Genomic DNA, 17,500 nt, shown 5'->3' with positions numbered 1-17,500 from the left:
CCGTCTTCTTCTTCTGCTCCTCTTCCTCACATCCTGCTGGAGTCTGTTTCTGATTGATTAGCTGAGAATAGCTCGTCTGCTGCGTTCAGGTTCTCCTTTCTTCTTCTGGTCTCCAGCGTGTGGAGCTGCTGCAGCAGCAGGTCAGCAGAGAGGTCAAAGGTTAAAAGCTTCATGGAGGATGTTTTCTGACTCGTCTGGAGTCTAAAAATAACGTCTTCTTCTTCTTCTTCTCCTTCTTCTACGTCTTCTTCTTCTTCTTCTTCTTCTTCTACGTCTTCTTCTTCTTCTCCTTCTTCTTCTTCTTCTTCTCCTTCTTCTTCTTCTTCTCCTTCTTCTTCTCCTTCTTCAGGTGAAGGTTATGCGTCCTAATTTTTAGGAGATGATGTTTTTGTGGTTTCAGACCCAAAGTTCAGTTAATGTGTCAAAGAAGCCGACTCTTCTAAAGACTCTCAGTGAGATCTGACAGGAAACACACACACACACACACACACACACACACACACACACACACACACACACACACACACACACACACACACACACACACACACAGCTGCAGCTGTGAAAGGCAGCAGGGATTTACTGTATCTGAAGGTGTTGAAGGAGGCGAGCAAATGGCTGCTGTGTGTATTTATGTGTGTGTGTGTGTGTGTTAAAGGGCACTCTCAAGGATTTTCTGTTTCCTGTGTAACACTGCAGTGATTTATTCCTCTGTTCCCTCTGAGCTGACAGCCTGAGCCAATGTGTGTGTGTGTGTGTGTGTGTGTGTGTGTGTGTGTGTGTGTGTGTGTGTGTGTGTGTGTGTGTGTGTGTGTGTGTGTGTGTGTGTGTTTTAGTGTGTGTTTTACAGTGTGTCCCTGTAGAGTCAGTCTGTCGTCGTCTTGCAGCCAAACCTGCAGCTTGGACGGAAAAATCTGAAAAAAGGAGAAATAGAATCTGAGAGCTGCTGCGTTCAGGTTCCTCAGGAAAACAGAAGACCGGTTCAGTAACCAGCGTCTTCTAACGATGTCATTAAAGAGGTCTACAGAACGCTGATCTGAGCGTCTCTATTAAAAAGAGCAGATCAATAATCAGAACAAAAAGAACGACTCGTTTTCATAAATGTTCCTGTGTGTGTGTGTGTGTGTTTGTAGGTTAAAGTAGTTCTTATCAGCAGATCTTTCAGCTGTCGACTCTCATTATGTTAATGACACACACTCGACACACACACACACACACACACGTACACACAGACACACACACACACACACACACACACACACACACACACACACATATTAAAGCTCCAGTCTGTAATGTGGAATAAAGATATTTGTCTTTACTTTAGCTGTTAAAAGTATGTGGAGGGGGATGTGTGTGTGTGTGTGTGTGGGGGGGGCAGCAGAGTGAAATGGATGAGGAGGCTGAACAGACCTCTGAGTGTTGACTGCATGTTCATGAATCCCAGGAGATCACACACACATTCACACACACATTCACACACACACACACACACACACACACACACACACACACACACACACACACATTCACACAAACACACACACACACACACACACACACACACACACACATTCACACACACACACACACACACACACACACACACACACACACACACACACACACACACACACACACACACACACACACACACACATTCACACAAACACACACACACACACACACACACACACACACACACACACACACACACACACACACACACACACACACACACACACACACATTCACACACACACACACACACACACACACACACACACATTCACACATTCACACATACACACACACACACAAATTCACACATTCACACGTCAGCACTTCCCTGCACAGTGAACACATACATCACCTCGTTGTCTGTAGTTTCTTTATGTCCATTACTAAAACGAACAGTAAATGTGTTTTATTTTGAAGTTTCTGTTTGTCTTCCTGTTAGTAGAACACAGCTTTGTTTGTTTGTTTGATGACGAGTCAAATCAAATTATTCAATCTGAAAGTCACGACCCAGGTTTCATATGGTGTGTGTGTGTGAGTGTGTGTGTGTGTGTGTGTGTGTGTGTGTGTGTGTGTGTGTGTGTGTGTGTGTGTGTGTGTGTGTGTGTGTGTGTGTGTGTGTGTGTGTGTGTGTGTGTGTGTGTGAGTGTGTGTGTGTGTGTGTGTGTGTGTGTGTGTGTGTGTGTGTGTGTGTGTGTGTGTGTGTGTGTGTGTGTGTGTGTGTGTGTGTGTGTGTGTGTGTGTGTGAACTCTCTCTGAACTATCTGAACATCAACATGATGATTTGTGGTCGAACTAATCTACAAAAACAAAGAGAACCGGGAGACAAATGAAAAACTGTTAACTGTCCACAAGAGAGAAGACAAAAAAACATTGTTCCTACATGTTAGCACGCTGTAAGCATGCTACAGCTCTGCTAGCAGCATGCTACATGTTAGCACGCTGTAAGCATGCTACAGCTCTGCTAGCAGCATGCTACATGTTAGCACGCTGTAAGCATGCTGAACCTCTGCTAGCTGCATGCTACATGTTAGCACACTGTTACTATGCTGCTAGAAGAGCTGCAGCCTCTCTGATTGGTTGATTCATGCTGTGCTGTGAATAAACGATTAGCAGTGAGATCAGAAACATGCAGATGAACAGAGGTCAGAGGTCACAGCGAAGCAGCTTAACACAAACAGGCTAAATGTCTTGTGATTGGCTTGTTTCAGAGGGAACAGACGAACCCAGAACCACGAAACGTTAAAGTCAAAGTCCACATTTAATGAAGCATACAAAGGTTCAGCACCGTATCAGTAACAGTCATTCAGTCGCATATATGATCCTTTACAGGAGGCTTTTGGTTAAAGGTTTTAAATATAAAGTCATCAGAACCTTTAGAACGCTCTCAACAGAAGGACAGACGGAAGGTTCTGGAGTAAACAAGCCCAGAACCACGACTGTAAACATGTTAAAGGTAGAACTCATTCTTTACCTTCAGTCAGATGAGAAGATGGATTTTAGCTTCATCTCTGTGTGTTTAGCCTAGCTTAGCACAAAGACAGGAAACGGGTGGAAACTGCTAGCTTAGATATCAGAACACAACAATACTGAAAATCCAACCTGTACATTTATTAGTATTTCCCAATAGTATTTTAATCAAACAGTATTGTTATAAATCTATTATACCAATAAACAGACAGTAGCGGTGAGCAGACCGGGTCTGGGCTGAACCGCTTCACGTCCGGACTTTGTTTTTCAGTACCATCATCACTTTTTTGGTCGTCTTTGATAAAAGGATGTTAGAAAGGCTAGGACCTCTAGCTAGCTCAGGTCACGCCTAGAGGACAGCGTGTGTTGACGATGAAGTCATGTGACCATGGTGTCGTTGGTTTGTAGCCTAACGTTAGCGGGTACCAGTGCGATGCTAACTTCCTGTTGGCCTACAAAAATACATCATCCCTAATTATGTAAACAATTGATTCTGTCTTTTCAAAAATATTTAAATTGACTTCCCCTCTGCTTCAGATGCTAATCAGCAAACTTTTGTTAGCTAGAGAGCTAACATGTTTGCTCACAGATAGAGAACACCGGGGGAACTGAAAACAGTCAGATGAAACTAGTCAACAGATTTTAACAAAGAGCTTCTATGCTAACTGTCTCCTATTGACATTTACATTTTGAAACCTGTTTAATAAGCAAACATGTAAATTAGACAGTTTTAATTGTTGGAAGGAAGATTTTCTTCTATTTTGATGGAGCTATGCTAACGGTTTCCCTCTGCTTCCAGTCTTTGTGCTAAGCTAAGCTAACACATCTGAGAACTGATCTGAGAGCAGCACGAACATCTCAACAGTGATGATTAGATCCTCAACAAACGTTGGTCTGAGCGTGTAAATGTAATGAGCCAGCTGTCATTCAGAACCATGTGTGGGTCCAATAAGTACCAAGCAAATATATTAGGTTTTAAATAGCTTTCATCCAAACATAACACGGTAAACCAGGACTGAGTGAGACAAAGAAAAGCGTTTACAGACGTTTGGCGTGTTGGTGATAATAAATACAATCAATAAGAGAGAAACAGAGAAACACAAAGTCCTACAGTTCAGGGGACAAGGAGATGAATGAGCAACAGACAACCTCAACCCTGAACACAACGCAGTAACATGTGGAGAACCTTCTAGACAACCTCCCTCAGAACCTTCTGGACATTAAGACATGTCTTAAGAGACGAACCACCTGAAGTTCTGTCCAAATTACTTTCTGAAGAACCTGACATCAGCAACACGTCGACCAGAGACACACTGAAGACCTCAGAAGGCTTCGATGCTCTCTTTCGCCGTTTGTATGGTCCATGGCCTCAATGGATTACCCATAAATCAGTGTTTCTACGATGTGATAGGACGCTGGTATCTAGGAGACTGTGGCGGCTGATATAAAGACGACCACTCAGATTGAAGCACACTGAGACTTTGGTTTCTTCTCAGGTGAGCCAGGTGTTCGCTGGCTGAGCAGGAGAGAAGGCGGGAAGGGAAGGAAGCCAATCTGATTGGCTAAACCCAAAAGCATCTAATGCTCCATCTTCTTCATCAGCTGCTTGTCAGAACCAAAAACTTGCACAAAGATACAGTTTGAACAAAAAACAGGTTCATGACATTCAAAAAATGTTAAGAGGTCTTTTTAAAAGTTTGCAAACTTCTTTAGGTGTAATTTGTAAAACAGGAACTTATGAATTCAGGCTTTTTGGCATAATGTGCTGAGGAACGATAAACCACCTGAACCCAACATGGTCCACATGAAGGTACATTCAGAAACAGGAAGTGTTGTAAAGTTAATGTCAGTATAAATATAGTTCCTCCCTGTTCACTCTCTTCAGCATCATGACGGAGACGGACCTCCTCATGACCAGCAGGATACTGGTGCACTCTGATGGACTCTACTGGTGAACAGTTTTACCTCCAGACTGAAAACTACACAGATGAACAGAATATAAAGCAGATAGTGAATTAAGAAAAACGTCACACATGCTTTTATGCTATGGATGATGGGTTTGGCTCTCGGGCCGAAGACATTGCTGTCTGCTGCTCCATCAGGTCGGGTTCAGGTCCACGAGTCCGTCCTCACACGGTGGTCATGAGTTTGAGAGAACCGGACCTGAACCGGAGGATCTTCTTCTTCAGGTTGTGAGAGGCCTTGATCTTAACGAAGGCCTTGGCCTGAGCCGGGGTCATTTCCTGCCCCGTGGCCCCTGACTGGCTACGCCCCGGCCCATCCCACCTGTCCCACCGCCAGCCCCGCCTCCGCTCTCCTCCGTGTCACTGGTGGTGGTGCTCTCCTCCACGTACTCCTCCTCACCAGATTCACTGTCTCCAAAGCAGTTGGTGGTGTAGTTGGACCGGTCGTCCTCACTGGTGTCCACGATGGTGGAGTGAAAGAGAGACGCACACTCGGCCGAATACTCAGAGTCACTTCCTGCCACGTAGGAGTACGGGCTGCTCACCTGCTGGGCGGGGGGGGACACATTGGCTGCAGGATGGCCCAACAGCTCCTTTCTCTGCCGTCGCTGAGTGCGCCTGAACGCCTCATCAGACGGTACCTCCGTGATCGCACGCAACCGGCGGTAATCACTCCGTTTGTACTTCGGTTTGGCAACGACCACGACCTGGTCGCGTCCATGGTGACCGTGGTGGTTTCCATGGTGATGGTGCCTGGATGCCCCCGAATGCACACTGCTTAGTGTTGATGTGGTGTGTCTGTCCAGAACTCGGCCCTCAGGGATGGACGCAGGAAGGCGTCTGACCCTGGAGGCGGAGGCTCCGTGAGCAGCTGCTCTCTTGGAGACTTTAACATTGACGGAGCCTCCGTCTTCCAACAGCCGGGACTTTTTAGATCCGGACCTTTGGTGGGATTTGTCCCCTCTTCTCTCTGACGAAGGCTCGTTGTGTTCAGAGGCCCGACTCTGAACACAACGACTCGTCCTCGTCGTCGTGGTGGTCTTCACCTTGACCGTCTTCATATTCTTGCTGGCACCCTTGCGGAGTTTGACGTTCTGCCGCTGGGCAGGAATGCACTTAGTGTTAACCATGTGACTCCCTCCTCCTCCTCCTCCTCCTGCTTCATCCTGACTCTGGGAGGAGGATCCTCGACTGGCTACCTCCGGCCCTGACCTATCGCCGTTCTCTGTCTGGACAGTGTGTGGAGGCTTTGGGCTGTTCTTGGGAGTATCTGTTTTGATACCGGGTGGTGGTTTGAGGAGCAGGTCCGGGTCGGGACAGTCACATGGCTGCTTGGTGTCTTTGGGGGAGGAGTTAGTTTTGGGAATACCCAGCTCCCTGAAGTCCTGAGGCAGAGCAGCTGAGGACGCTGCTGAGGGGGGCGGAAGCAGACTGTTGGCGCTCGGATCCTTGTCCTTGTTTGGGACAGAAGGACAGGTGTTCTGGTTTTGTGCCGAGTCACTGTCGTTTATCTTGAAGCCATTTTGCATCGAGTCAACGCTGCCGTCAGGGAAAACCTTCTGGGTCTCCTCAGATTGACCGTCCACAGTCCACTGCCTCTGAGGAGACGAGGTGGAGACACCTCCTGCTGATGCTCCTCTGGTCGGCCCAGAGGGTTTGAAGTCAGACCCCCTCAGAGTCCCGAAACCAGACCCAGACAACTGCCTCATACAGAGACTGGCTTGCCTCAGGATGCTCTTTGACGGGTCAGCGCTGATGCTGGTCCTGGGTCTGCTGGTCCTGACGGGCAGGACCCTCCGCTGCAGCAGACTGTAGATGTAGCTGTCAAGTCGCTTATAGGAGGGCGTTTGAGAGGAGGAAGAGGAGGCCGGCCAAGAGGAGCTCTGAGATACAAGAGGAGCTGAATCAGAAGCAGAAGGAGGTTCTGGTTTGGGACCTCCGTGACCCGCCATCTGCAGGAAGATGGGGCTCTGGACCGCCACGGCGTGCAGCGGGCTCGGGTAGCGGTACACATCGTTGCCGTTTCGGGCCACTAGGTCACAGTGGTACTTAGACTGGGAGTCCACTGAGGAGACCGGGTCCAGGGAGGCCGGGTGAGGAGCCGACAGCGAGCGGCGGACCGTTCCAGAGAAAGACGAGTCGTCACAGAGTCCTCCGACCAAACCGTCACAGTCCAAACAGCTGGCCAGCTCATCTGGAGGGGGAGAGAGAGACTTCATGAAACCAGACACCGCTATTTTAAGTCTTTGGATGACGGAGGAGTTCTGAACGTGAACAGGGCCGCTGTAAACCACACCGCTGAACATTTCACAGACTGAAACATAAACAGTGTAAATGGATCTAAGTTTACTTTGTGATGCAGCGTTTCCTAATGTCAACAGCTGACGGGAAGTCCACTCTGAGCAGAGCTGCTTCTGAAGAAATGCTCTGTTGAATGTGGTCATGACCCGTTTGGATCGCTGCTTTAGTAAGTGGAACATTCTTTCCTGCGGAGACAGAGTGCTGTGAAACGTTAACTCTCCATGTTCACCACTGATCCCGGACAGGAAATGAAACCGATGTCTGAGTCAGAACACGTTCGGATCACAACCACAACCTAGTCCCAGTTCAGCAGAATTTATTCTACTTCTCCTGGAGCCAAGAGAGGCTAACAAGCTAATGTAGCTTTAGCAACAACACGCTAACAGTCCTCACTGGGATCCAGCAGGGTATAAAACTGTGTTCTGTTAATAGAATGAAATCCAGCAGGCTTATCAGATTACATGTATATAAACTGTGTACTAGTTATGTACTTGTTGTGTACTAGTAGTGTACTAGTTGTGTACTAGTTGTATACTAGTTGTGTACTGGTTGTGTACTCGTAGTGTACTAGTTGCGTACTAGTTGCGTACTGGTTGTGTACTAGTTGTATAGTAGTTGTGTACTGGTTGTGTACTAGTTGTATACTAGTTGTGTACTGGTTGTGTACTAGTTGTGTACTCGTAGTGTACTAGTTGCGTACTAGTAGTGTACTAGTTATGTACTTGTTGTGTACTAGTTGTATACTAGTTGTATACTAGTTGTGTACTAGTTGTGTACTAGTTGTGTACTAGTTGTATACTAGTTGTGTACTAGTTGTGTACCTGCAGACAGAAGACGCCCCTCAGCTTCAGCCATCGAACAGAAACACTCACTGAAGACGGAGTTTGACGAGTTGGAGAGAGAGACAGACGCCCCGTCACTCAACTCATAGAAACCTGAGAGAGACAGACAGGAAGAGAGAGAGACAGACAGGAGGAGACAGACAGACAGGAAGAGAGAGAGACAGACAGACAGACAGACAGACAGGAGGAGACAGACAGACAGTAAATATCCGTCTCTATGCAGATGATACTGTTTTCTCTTCAAACCTCAAACACTGATTCCATATTTAAGAACTGAACAAAGATAATCATAAGTTTGTTCATCACTTTTTTAACTCTGATACCTGAACTGGGTCGGCTGTCCGTCTCCAGCTGGTCATGTGACGCCTCGCTGTCCAATCGCAGGTCACTGATCTGCCGGTCCAGCTCCTGTAGCTGACTGATGAGTCCAGCGTCTCTCCTCCGCAGACAGTTCTGATGGAAAGAGGGACGTCATGACGTCATTGTGACATGTCATCTCTCTGTTTACTGAAAATGTTTTTATCCAAACAAACAGCTGACAGAGTCCTGATCCCAGATGAAACTAGAACAGAATCCAGAACACAGTGAATCCATTTACACTGAAAATATGATTCAAACCAAGAAGTTCATGTCAAAGGACCTGATTGGCTCGATAGACTGTCAATACTTAATCAATAAGTGATGAGTATGTTTATCAAGTGAAACCAGGTGAGACAAACTCAGAGCTTTGAAGAAGACGTTCGGTTCATGAGTCGCTGGTTTGATATGTTTTAATGTTACAGTTATTAAATACAGTAAAAAGTACTGAGCAGAGAAGTAGTTGTGTAAATGTGAGCAGAGTCTGCTGGTGAGTGTCACACCACGAAGGTCAGAGGTCACAGACGGAGCTCGTGACCCTGAACACGGGGCTTCCTCACTGATCTCAGATCTGCTGTTCTGAATGTTTTTAAAATAGCATTTCAAACAGAATCCATCCGGGTGGAGCCGACTGTTCATTGGTGGATTTCACTGTGTTGGTCAGAGGCTCTATGAACCGGTCCCTGAACGCCTCACGTGTTCAATATAGAAAGAAGACACAAACACATAAATAAATAAATAAATATCATCATCTACACACACACTCACACACACACACTCACACACACTCACACACTCACACACACACACACACACACACACACTCACTCACTCACTCACATACACACACATACACACACACACACACACAGACACACATACACACACAGACACACACACACACACTCACACTCACTCACACACACATACACACACACACATACACACACACACACACACACACACAGACACACATACACACACAGACACACACACACACACAAACACACACAAACACACACAGACACACACACAAAGACACACAGACACACACACACACACACACACACACACACACACACACACACACACACACACACACACACACAGGGTGAATCAGATGGAAAGCATGCGGGTAATGCAGCGCTGCTCTCAGGTCAGTCATGTGCTGCATTCCTGTGACGGAGCTGAGAGCAGAAACACACAGCTGATCTTCCCTCAGACAAACATCTGATCAATAACTGATCAGTTTCAGATCAATCTCAGAGCTCAGACCTCCATGAGGTCTTTCCACTGCAGACAGGACGCTCCGTGTCGCTGAGGGAGGAGTGACATTCACTGGGTTTGTGCAGGAAGTCACTGTTACACTAGTGGTGGTTCTCTCTGGCCAATCAGATGTCTGCAGTGATTTAACTCCACAGAGGTGGTACCAAAAAGATTCACAGTACCATCCACAACTTTTACTAACGGAAAACCGGTAGAAGCAGCGTGTTCAAACACAAAGCAACGCTCCTCCAGATGTTTGAGCTGTCAATCACCCAGCCACAGCAGGAAGTGATGTCCCACACACTCCACCACCTCCTGATTCTGTCTTTAGCTCTGTGTTTGGTCTACACCACCTCCTGATTCTGTCTTTAGCTCTGTGTTTGGTCTACACCACCTCCTAATTCTGTCTTTAGCTCTGTGTTTGGTCTCCACCACCTCCTGATTCTCTGTTTGTGTCTCAGCTGCTCAGAGCTGAAAGTGGATCTGCAGAGTTTCCAGCAGCTCACAGGAATCTGCATTTGTTACTGCTTATAGGGGGGGGTAATCTGATCCAGATTCAAGTTTAAAACTGCAGGACAGACCGAGTCCAGAAACCAACACATGAAACTGGATCCTGAGACCAGGACCGTGTCCTCAGATCGGCTGTTTCAAACCAACACACAGGAGAAACAGCAGCTGGAGTCAAAGACCGAGAGACCAAAGGGACAAACGTCCTCAGAGACTTCCTCTTTGATTTCATACCGACGTGTTAAAAGTTGCACTTGAACACAGCACAGAGACGACAGCTGACAGTCAGCTGACCGCCGACTCGCCCTCGAACGCCTCGTCAGGTCTGAGCGTCCACAAACATTTGTCCCTGAAGACCTGGTGGACTTCAGGTCAGTGTCTTCTGCTCTCAGGAATCAGAGAACCCTGGTTCTGTTCAACCGTCTTAATATCACACAGAACATCATTTAATATCTTTGAAACACAATCTGAAGTTAAATATGTGTTACTTTAATAAATCTGCATTATTCGTAATATTACGTCTAATAAGAGCGGTTCTCTCTGATGTTCCAGCTGGAACCCTGTGATGAACCCTGTGATGAACCCTGTGATTCTAATGTCAGCGTTTCAGAGACGGAGAAAAGAAGATGCTAATAGCTTAGCATTCTGCTGCTGCTACGGTCGGTTAGCAGAAGCTAAACTATTAGCAACATATTCTCTCCACCTCTCATATAATTAAGCTAACGTGAGCAGGAGGCTAAGCTAAGCTAAGCTAAGCTATTAGCATGGTTTTCTCTGAAACATATTAAGTTAACTTTAAACAGACGACCAAAACAAACAACTCTGACATCACAGTGTGTGTGTGTGTGTGTGTGTGTGTGTGTGTGTGTGTGTGTGTGTGTGTGTGTGTGTGTGTGTGTGTGTGTGTGCTTCAGGCCACATCTATTAATCACGCCTCTTTAATTAAACACACACATCAGTTTAATATCTTAAACCTTGAGTCACTGAATTTCCCAGCATCCTCCCTGAGCCGCAGGGGGTTTGGGGTGGGGGACAGACTGGAGGAGTGAATTCTGGTCAAACTTAAAACCTCCTCCTCCTCCTCCTCCTCCTCCTCCTCCTCTCAGCTTTAGGATTCATAGCCTCTTAAACACTTTTAAGAGAAATCTTAAGACATACTTTTTAGTTTAGCATTTTCTTAATCCATTGTTATCGGTATTACTGTGCTACTACTGGTTTTATTGGTTTTATACATTTATTGGTTTTATACATTTTATGTATAAGAATGTTACTCTTTCTATTTTTACCATGTTTCTATATTATTATTTCTCTCTTCCGTTTATTTTCACAGTATTGTTGTATTTTCATTGTATTGTTAAGCACCTTGTATTGCAATTTTGCATGAAAGGCGCTATATAAATAAAATTTGATTTGATTTGATTCATCTTTCCTCACAATCATGATTGAAGGTTTTAAACTTGTTTCTTTGGTTGGTTGAAGAAATCATTCACATTTATTGATTACATTTTCATGAGATCTTTTCTCGTGTCTGTAAAATAGGTCAACGTGTTGGAGGAGTTCCTCAGGGATCCATTCTAGGCCCTTTACCTTATTATATTTTGAATATATTTAATTATATTATATAATAACAATTTAATCGTTGATCTGATCAGCTTTCTGTTGATTGATTTCTGCTTCACATGACGTTTGTTTTCTTCTGATTCCAAATTTAAAACAAACTATTTTTACTGATTTCATGAGAAACAAACTGAACGTCGAAAGACAACAAGGAGCTTTAACCACAGCTCACTACGGATGCTAACAACAGATGCTAAGTACCGATGCTAACAACAGATGCTAAGTACCGATGCTAACAACAGATGCTAAGTACCGATGCTAACAACAGATGCTAAGCAATCAGTAGTTTTCATTCAGAGGTTTCTGAGGATGAAATCGATCAATAATCTTCTGTTTGTATAAAACTGATGTTTTCAAATATTTGAAATCAGTATTTCAGATCAATATTTGATCTGATTTATTGATGAACATATTATCTGATTTATTGATGAACATATTGATCTGATTTATTGATGAACATATTATCTGATTTATTGATGAACATATTATCTGATTTATTGATGAACATATTGATCTGATTTATTGATGAACATATCTGATTTATTGATGAACATATTGATCTGATTTATTGATGAACATATTGATCTGATTTATTGATGAACATATTATCTGATTTATTGATGAACATATTGATCTGATTTATTGATGAACATATAATCGTGTCTTTGTGTTGTTTTAAAGGTTCAGGTTTAAAGATGGCTGACCTCGTCCTCACCCCTGACCTCTGACCTCACGGCGCACACCTGAGTCATTCCATCCCAGACTGGGGTCAGAGAGGTCAGAGGTCACGAGGCAGACGGGTCAGGACCTACCAGCTGTTTCCTGAGCAGCAGGATGTTCTCCTCCAGGAGCTTCTCCTCGGAGCTCAGCTGAGCCTCCCTCCGCTCCTCCCCCTCCTCCTCCTCCTCCTCCTCCTCCTCCTGGAGGTCCAGCGCGGCCCGGACCAGCACCTCCTGCCGCTGCCGCAGGTACTCCAGCTCCTCGAGCCCGGACGCGGTGGCCTCCAGCCGCTCCCGCGTCGGCCGCTGCCGCTCCGCCGCCTCCGCGTCAGCCGCGGCTCTGTCCCTCCTGGAGGAGGAGGACAGCGGCATGTCCTCCCTCCGGATCAGGGTCTCTGCAGGATCGGGGTCCAGAGGGATCAGGGTCCAGAGGGATCAGGGTCCAGAGGGATCAGGGTCTCTGAGGGATCAGAGTCTCTGAGGGATCAGGGTCTCTGCAGGATCAGGGTCCGGAGGGATCAGGGTCCGGAGGGATCAGGGTCTCTGAGGGATCAGGGTCCGGAGGGATCAGGGTCTCTGCGGGATCAGGGTCTCTGTGGGATCAGGGTCCGGAGGGATCAGGGTCTCTGAGGGATCAGGGTCCAGAGGGATCAGGGTCTCCAGAGGGATCAGGGTCTCTGAGGGAGGGTCGGAGGGAGGGTCTCTGCGGGATCAGGGTCTCTGCGGGATCAGGGTCTCTGAGGGATCAGGGTCCAGAGGGATCAGGGTCTCTGAGGGATCAGGGTCTCTGTGGGATCAGGGTCCGGAGGGATCAGGGTCTCTGAGGGATCAGGGTCCAGAGGGATCAGGGTCTCTGAGGGATCAGGGTCCAGAGGGATCAGGGTCCAGAGGGATCAGGGTCTCTGCAGGATCAGGGTCCAGAGGGATCAGGGTCCAGAGGGATCAGGGTCTCTGAGGGATCAGGGTCAGGATCGGAGGGATCAGGGTCTCTGAGGGATCAGGGTCTCTGCGGGATCAGGGTCTCTGAGGGATCAGGGTCTCTGAGGGATCAGGGTCCGGAGGGATCAGGGTCCAGAGGGATCAGGGTCTCTGAGGGATCAGGGTCTCTGCAGGATCAGGGTCCGGAGGGATCAGGGTCTCTGAGGGATCAGGGTCCAGAGGGATCAGGGTCTCTGCGGGATCAGGGTCTCTGAGGGATCAGGGTCCAGAGGGATCAGGGTCTCTGAGGGATCAGGGTCTCTGAGGGATCAGGGTCTCTGAGGGATCAGGGTCTCTGCAGGATCAGGGTCTCTGAGTCATCAGGGTCTCTGCAGGATCAGGGTCTCAGAGGGATCAGGGTCTCTGAGGGATCAGGGTCCAGAGGGATCAGGGTCTCTGAGGGATCAGGGTCCGGAGGGATCAGGGTCTCTGAGGGATCAGGGTCCAGAGGGATCAGGGTCTCTGCGGGATCAGGGTCTCTGAGGGATCAGGGTCCAGAGGGATCAGGGTCTCTGAGGGATCAGGGTCTCTGAGGGATCAGGGTCTCTGCAGGATCAGGGTCTCTGAGTCATCAAGGTCTCTGCAGGATCAGGGTCTCAGAGGGATCAGGGTCTCTGACTGGTCTCTGTAAGTCCTGTATCAGCCGGAGGTCTCACGGTCCTCCTGAGCAAGAGGTCCGGTCCGGTCCGGGGAGCATGTGGGTCCGGTCCGGTCCGGGGAGCATGTGGGTCCGGTCCGGTCCGTGGGTCCGGTCCGGTCCGGGGAGCATGTGGGTCCGGTCCGGTCCGGGGAGCATGTGGGTCCGGTCCGTGAAGAAAGGTTTTTCATTTTCATCAAGAATTAAAAAGCAAAAGTGAATTTATAACTTCGGAGGCTCCGTGCTGCTGCTCCGTCGCTCTGACGCGGAGTCCCGTAGGCCCCGCCCCCTCCACGCTGTCTGACGGAGCGGGCCGTGTGACGTCAGCGACAATGAACACCAGCGCGTCCTGGAGTCACCTTCAAAATAAAATCTCCGGAGACACCGTGAAGAAAAGGTTTTTCATTTTCATCAAGAATTAAAAAAGAAAAATCAAAAGTGAATTTATCTTTTAACTTCAGTTGCTTTATTAAAAATACAACTAAATAATAAATTATGTATTATAGATTATATAAAAGCATTAAGATGAGCTCCACCGTTAAAGTGATGGACACATGAATGCATCAATAATTATAATACTAGAATATGATATATATATATCATATATATATATATATCCTCCAATGAATCGCCACCTTATCATGGTGGAGGGGTTTGTGTGCCCCAGTGATCCTGAGAGCTGTGTTGTCGGGGGCAATAGCTCCTGGTAGGGTCTCCCAAGGCAAAGTGGTCTCGGGGGAGGGGTCAGACTAAGAGCGTTTCACAAAACCTCAATGAATCGGACGATGCAAGGTAGTGGCACCTCGCCCGGAAAAGGGAAACCGGGGCACCCTCCTGGAGCCAGACCTGGTAGGGGAGCTCGCCGGCGAGCGTCTGGTGGCCGGGCCTTGGCACATGGGGCCCGGCCGGGCCCAGCCCGAAAAAGCTACATCGTGCCGCCACCCTGTGGGCCCACCACCCGCAGGGATAGGCATTGGGGTCGGGTGCAGTGTGAGCCGGGCGGCAGGCAGGGGCGGGAACCTGGGCGTGCTGACCCCCGGCATCACAGACTAGCTCTAGGGACGTGGAATGTCACCTCTCTGGCGGGGAAGGAACCGGAGCTGGTGCGGGAGGTGGAAAGCTACCAACTAGATATAGTTGGGCCCACCTCCACACATAGCACCGGTTCTGGAACCAAACTCCTGGAGAGGGGCTGGACTTTTTCCTTTTCCGGAGTTGCCCAGGGTGAGAGGCGCCGGGCGGGTGTGGAGATACTCACAAGCCCCCGGCTGAGCGCCGCTGTTCTGGAGTTCTCCCCGGAGAACGAGAGGGTCACTTCTCTGCGACTGGGAATCGCAGAGATGCGACCAATGCACCAAACGGCAGTTCGGAGTATGTGGCCTTCTTGGAGTCCTTGGGTGGTGTTCTGGAAAGGGCGCCAACTGGGGACTCCATAGTTCTTCTGGGAGACTTCAACGCTCATGTGGGTAACGATGGAGAAACCTGGAGGGGTGTGATTGGGAGGAACGGCCTGCCCGATCTGAACCCGAGTGGTGCTTTGTTGTTGGACTTCTGTGGTAGTCATGGACTGTCCATAACAAACACCATGTTTGAGCATAGGGAGGTTCATAAGTGTACTTGGTACGAGAACACCCTAGGCCAAAGGTCTATGATCGACTTTGTAGTTGTGTCATCAGACCTGCGGCCGTATGTCTTGGACACTCGGGTGAAGAGAGGAGCAGAGCTGTCAACTGATCACCACCTGGTGGTGAGTTGGATCAGGTGGCGGGGGAGGCTGCCGGACAGACCCGGTAAACCCAAACGTGTAGTGAGGGTGAACTGGGAACGTCTGGCTGAGGATCCTGTCCGCAAGGTCTTCAACTCCCACCTCCGGAAGAATTTCTCGTGCATCCCGGGGGAGGCTGGGGACATGGAATCCGAGTGGGCCATGTTCAAATCCTCCAGTGTGGAAGCTACTGCTAGGAGTTGTGGTCGGAAGGCGATCGGTGCCTGTCGTGGCGGCAATCCAAGAACCCGCTGGTGGACACCAGCGGTGAAGGAGGCCGTCAAGCTGAAGAAGGAGGCCTTTCGGGCTTGGTTGGCCGAGGGGTCTCCTGAATCAGCAGGCAGGTACCGGTTGGCCAGAAGGGCTGCAGCTGCGGCGGTTGCTGAGGCAAAAACCCGGGTGTGGGAGGAGTTCGGGGAGGCCATGGAGAAGGACATTCGACTGGCCTCAAGGAAGTTCTGGCAAACCGTGAGACGACTCAGAAAGGGGAAGCAGGGCTTTTCTCAGGCTGTGCTCAGCAGGGGGGGGAGAACTGCAGACCCGGACTGGGGATATTGTCGAGCGGTGGAAAGAACACTTTGAGGAACTCCTGAACCCGACCAACACGTCCTCTGTGGAAGAGGCAGAGTCTGAAGACTCAGGGGAAGACTCGTCCATATGCCTGGCGGAGGTCGTTGAGGTCGTTAAAAAGCTCTTCAGCTGCAAGGCGCCAGGAGTGGATGAGATTCGACCGGAGATGCTAAAGGCTCTGGACATTGTTGGGCTGTCTTGGTTGACACGTCTCTTCACTGTCGTGTGGAAGTCGGGTACAGTGCCTGTGGAGTGGCAGACCGGGGTGGTGGTTCCCATTTTCAAAAAGGGGGACCGGAGAGTGTGCTCCAATTATAGGGGTATCACACTGCTCAGCCTCCCGGGAAAGTTTACTCCAGGGTGCTGGAAAGGAGGCTCCGTCCGATTGTCGAACCTCAGATTCAGGAGGAGCAATGCGGATTCCGTCCTGGCCGTGGAACAGCGGACCAACTCTTTACCCTTGCAGGTCTGTTGGAGGGGGCATGGGAGTTTGCTCATCCAGTCTACATGTGTTTTGTGGACTTGGAGAAGGCCTTCGACCGTGTCCCTCGGGGAGTCCTGTGGGGGGTACTGCGGGAATATGGGGTACCTGGTTCGTTACTACGAGCCATTCGGTCCTTGTATGACCAAAGTGAGAGCTGTGTCCGGATACTCGGCACAAAGTCGAGCTTGTTCCCAGTGCGTGTTGGCCTCCGCCAGGGCTGCCCATTGTCACCAATCCTGTTTGTGATTTTCATGGACAGGATTTCAAGGCGCAGCCGGGGAGGAGAGTTTCCGGTTTGGGGACCTCAGAATCACATCCCTGCTTTTTGCAGATGATGTGGTTCTGTTGGCTTCTTCAGAACGTGACCTTCAGCACGCACTGGATATATATATATATATATATATATATATATATATATATTTACATTTACTTTTACATTTGATACTTTAAATATATTTTGATGATAATTTGCATTTCACTTGGGGGACATTTTGAATGCAATCAG

At 48.4% G+C, this 17,500-nt stretch overlaps 1 protein-coding gene across 1 annotated transcript; it reads right to left on the bottom strand.

Moving 5' to 3' along the window:
* Positions 1-2,790: 2,790 nt before the first annotated feature.
* Positions 2,791-12,933, bottom strand: dact1 (dishevelled-binding antagonist of beta-catenin 1). Its single transcript, XM_054613981.1, is given in 5 exon segments — positions 2,791-5,263; positions 5,266-7,146; positions 8,075-8,188; positions 8,419-8,548; positions 12,655-12,933. Coding segments are annotated over 5 exon segments (2,550 nt in total). The 3' UTR covers positions 2,791-5,117.
* Between the last annotated feature and the right edge of the window lie 4,567 nt (positions 12,934-17,500).

The sequence above is a fragment of the Anoplopoma fimbria genome, chromosome 15, assembly GCF_027596085.1.
Source record: "Anoplopoma fimbria isolate UVic2021 breed Golden Eagle Sablefish chromosome 15, Afim_UVic_2022, whole genome shotgun sequence".
Taxonomy (NCBI): domain Eukaryota; kingdom Metazoa; phylum Chordata; class Actinopteri; order Perciformes; family Anoplopomatidae; genus Anoplopoma; species Anoplopoma fimbria.
The sequence above is the reverse complement of the archived record's forward strand: the minus strand, read 5'-3'. Positions and strand labels throughout refer to the sequence as shown.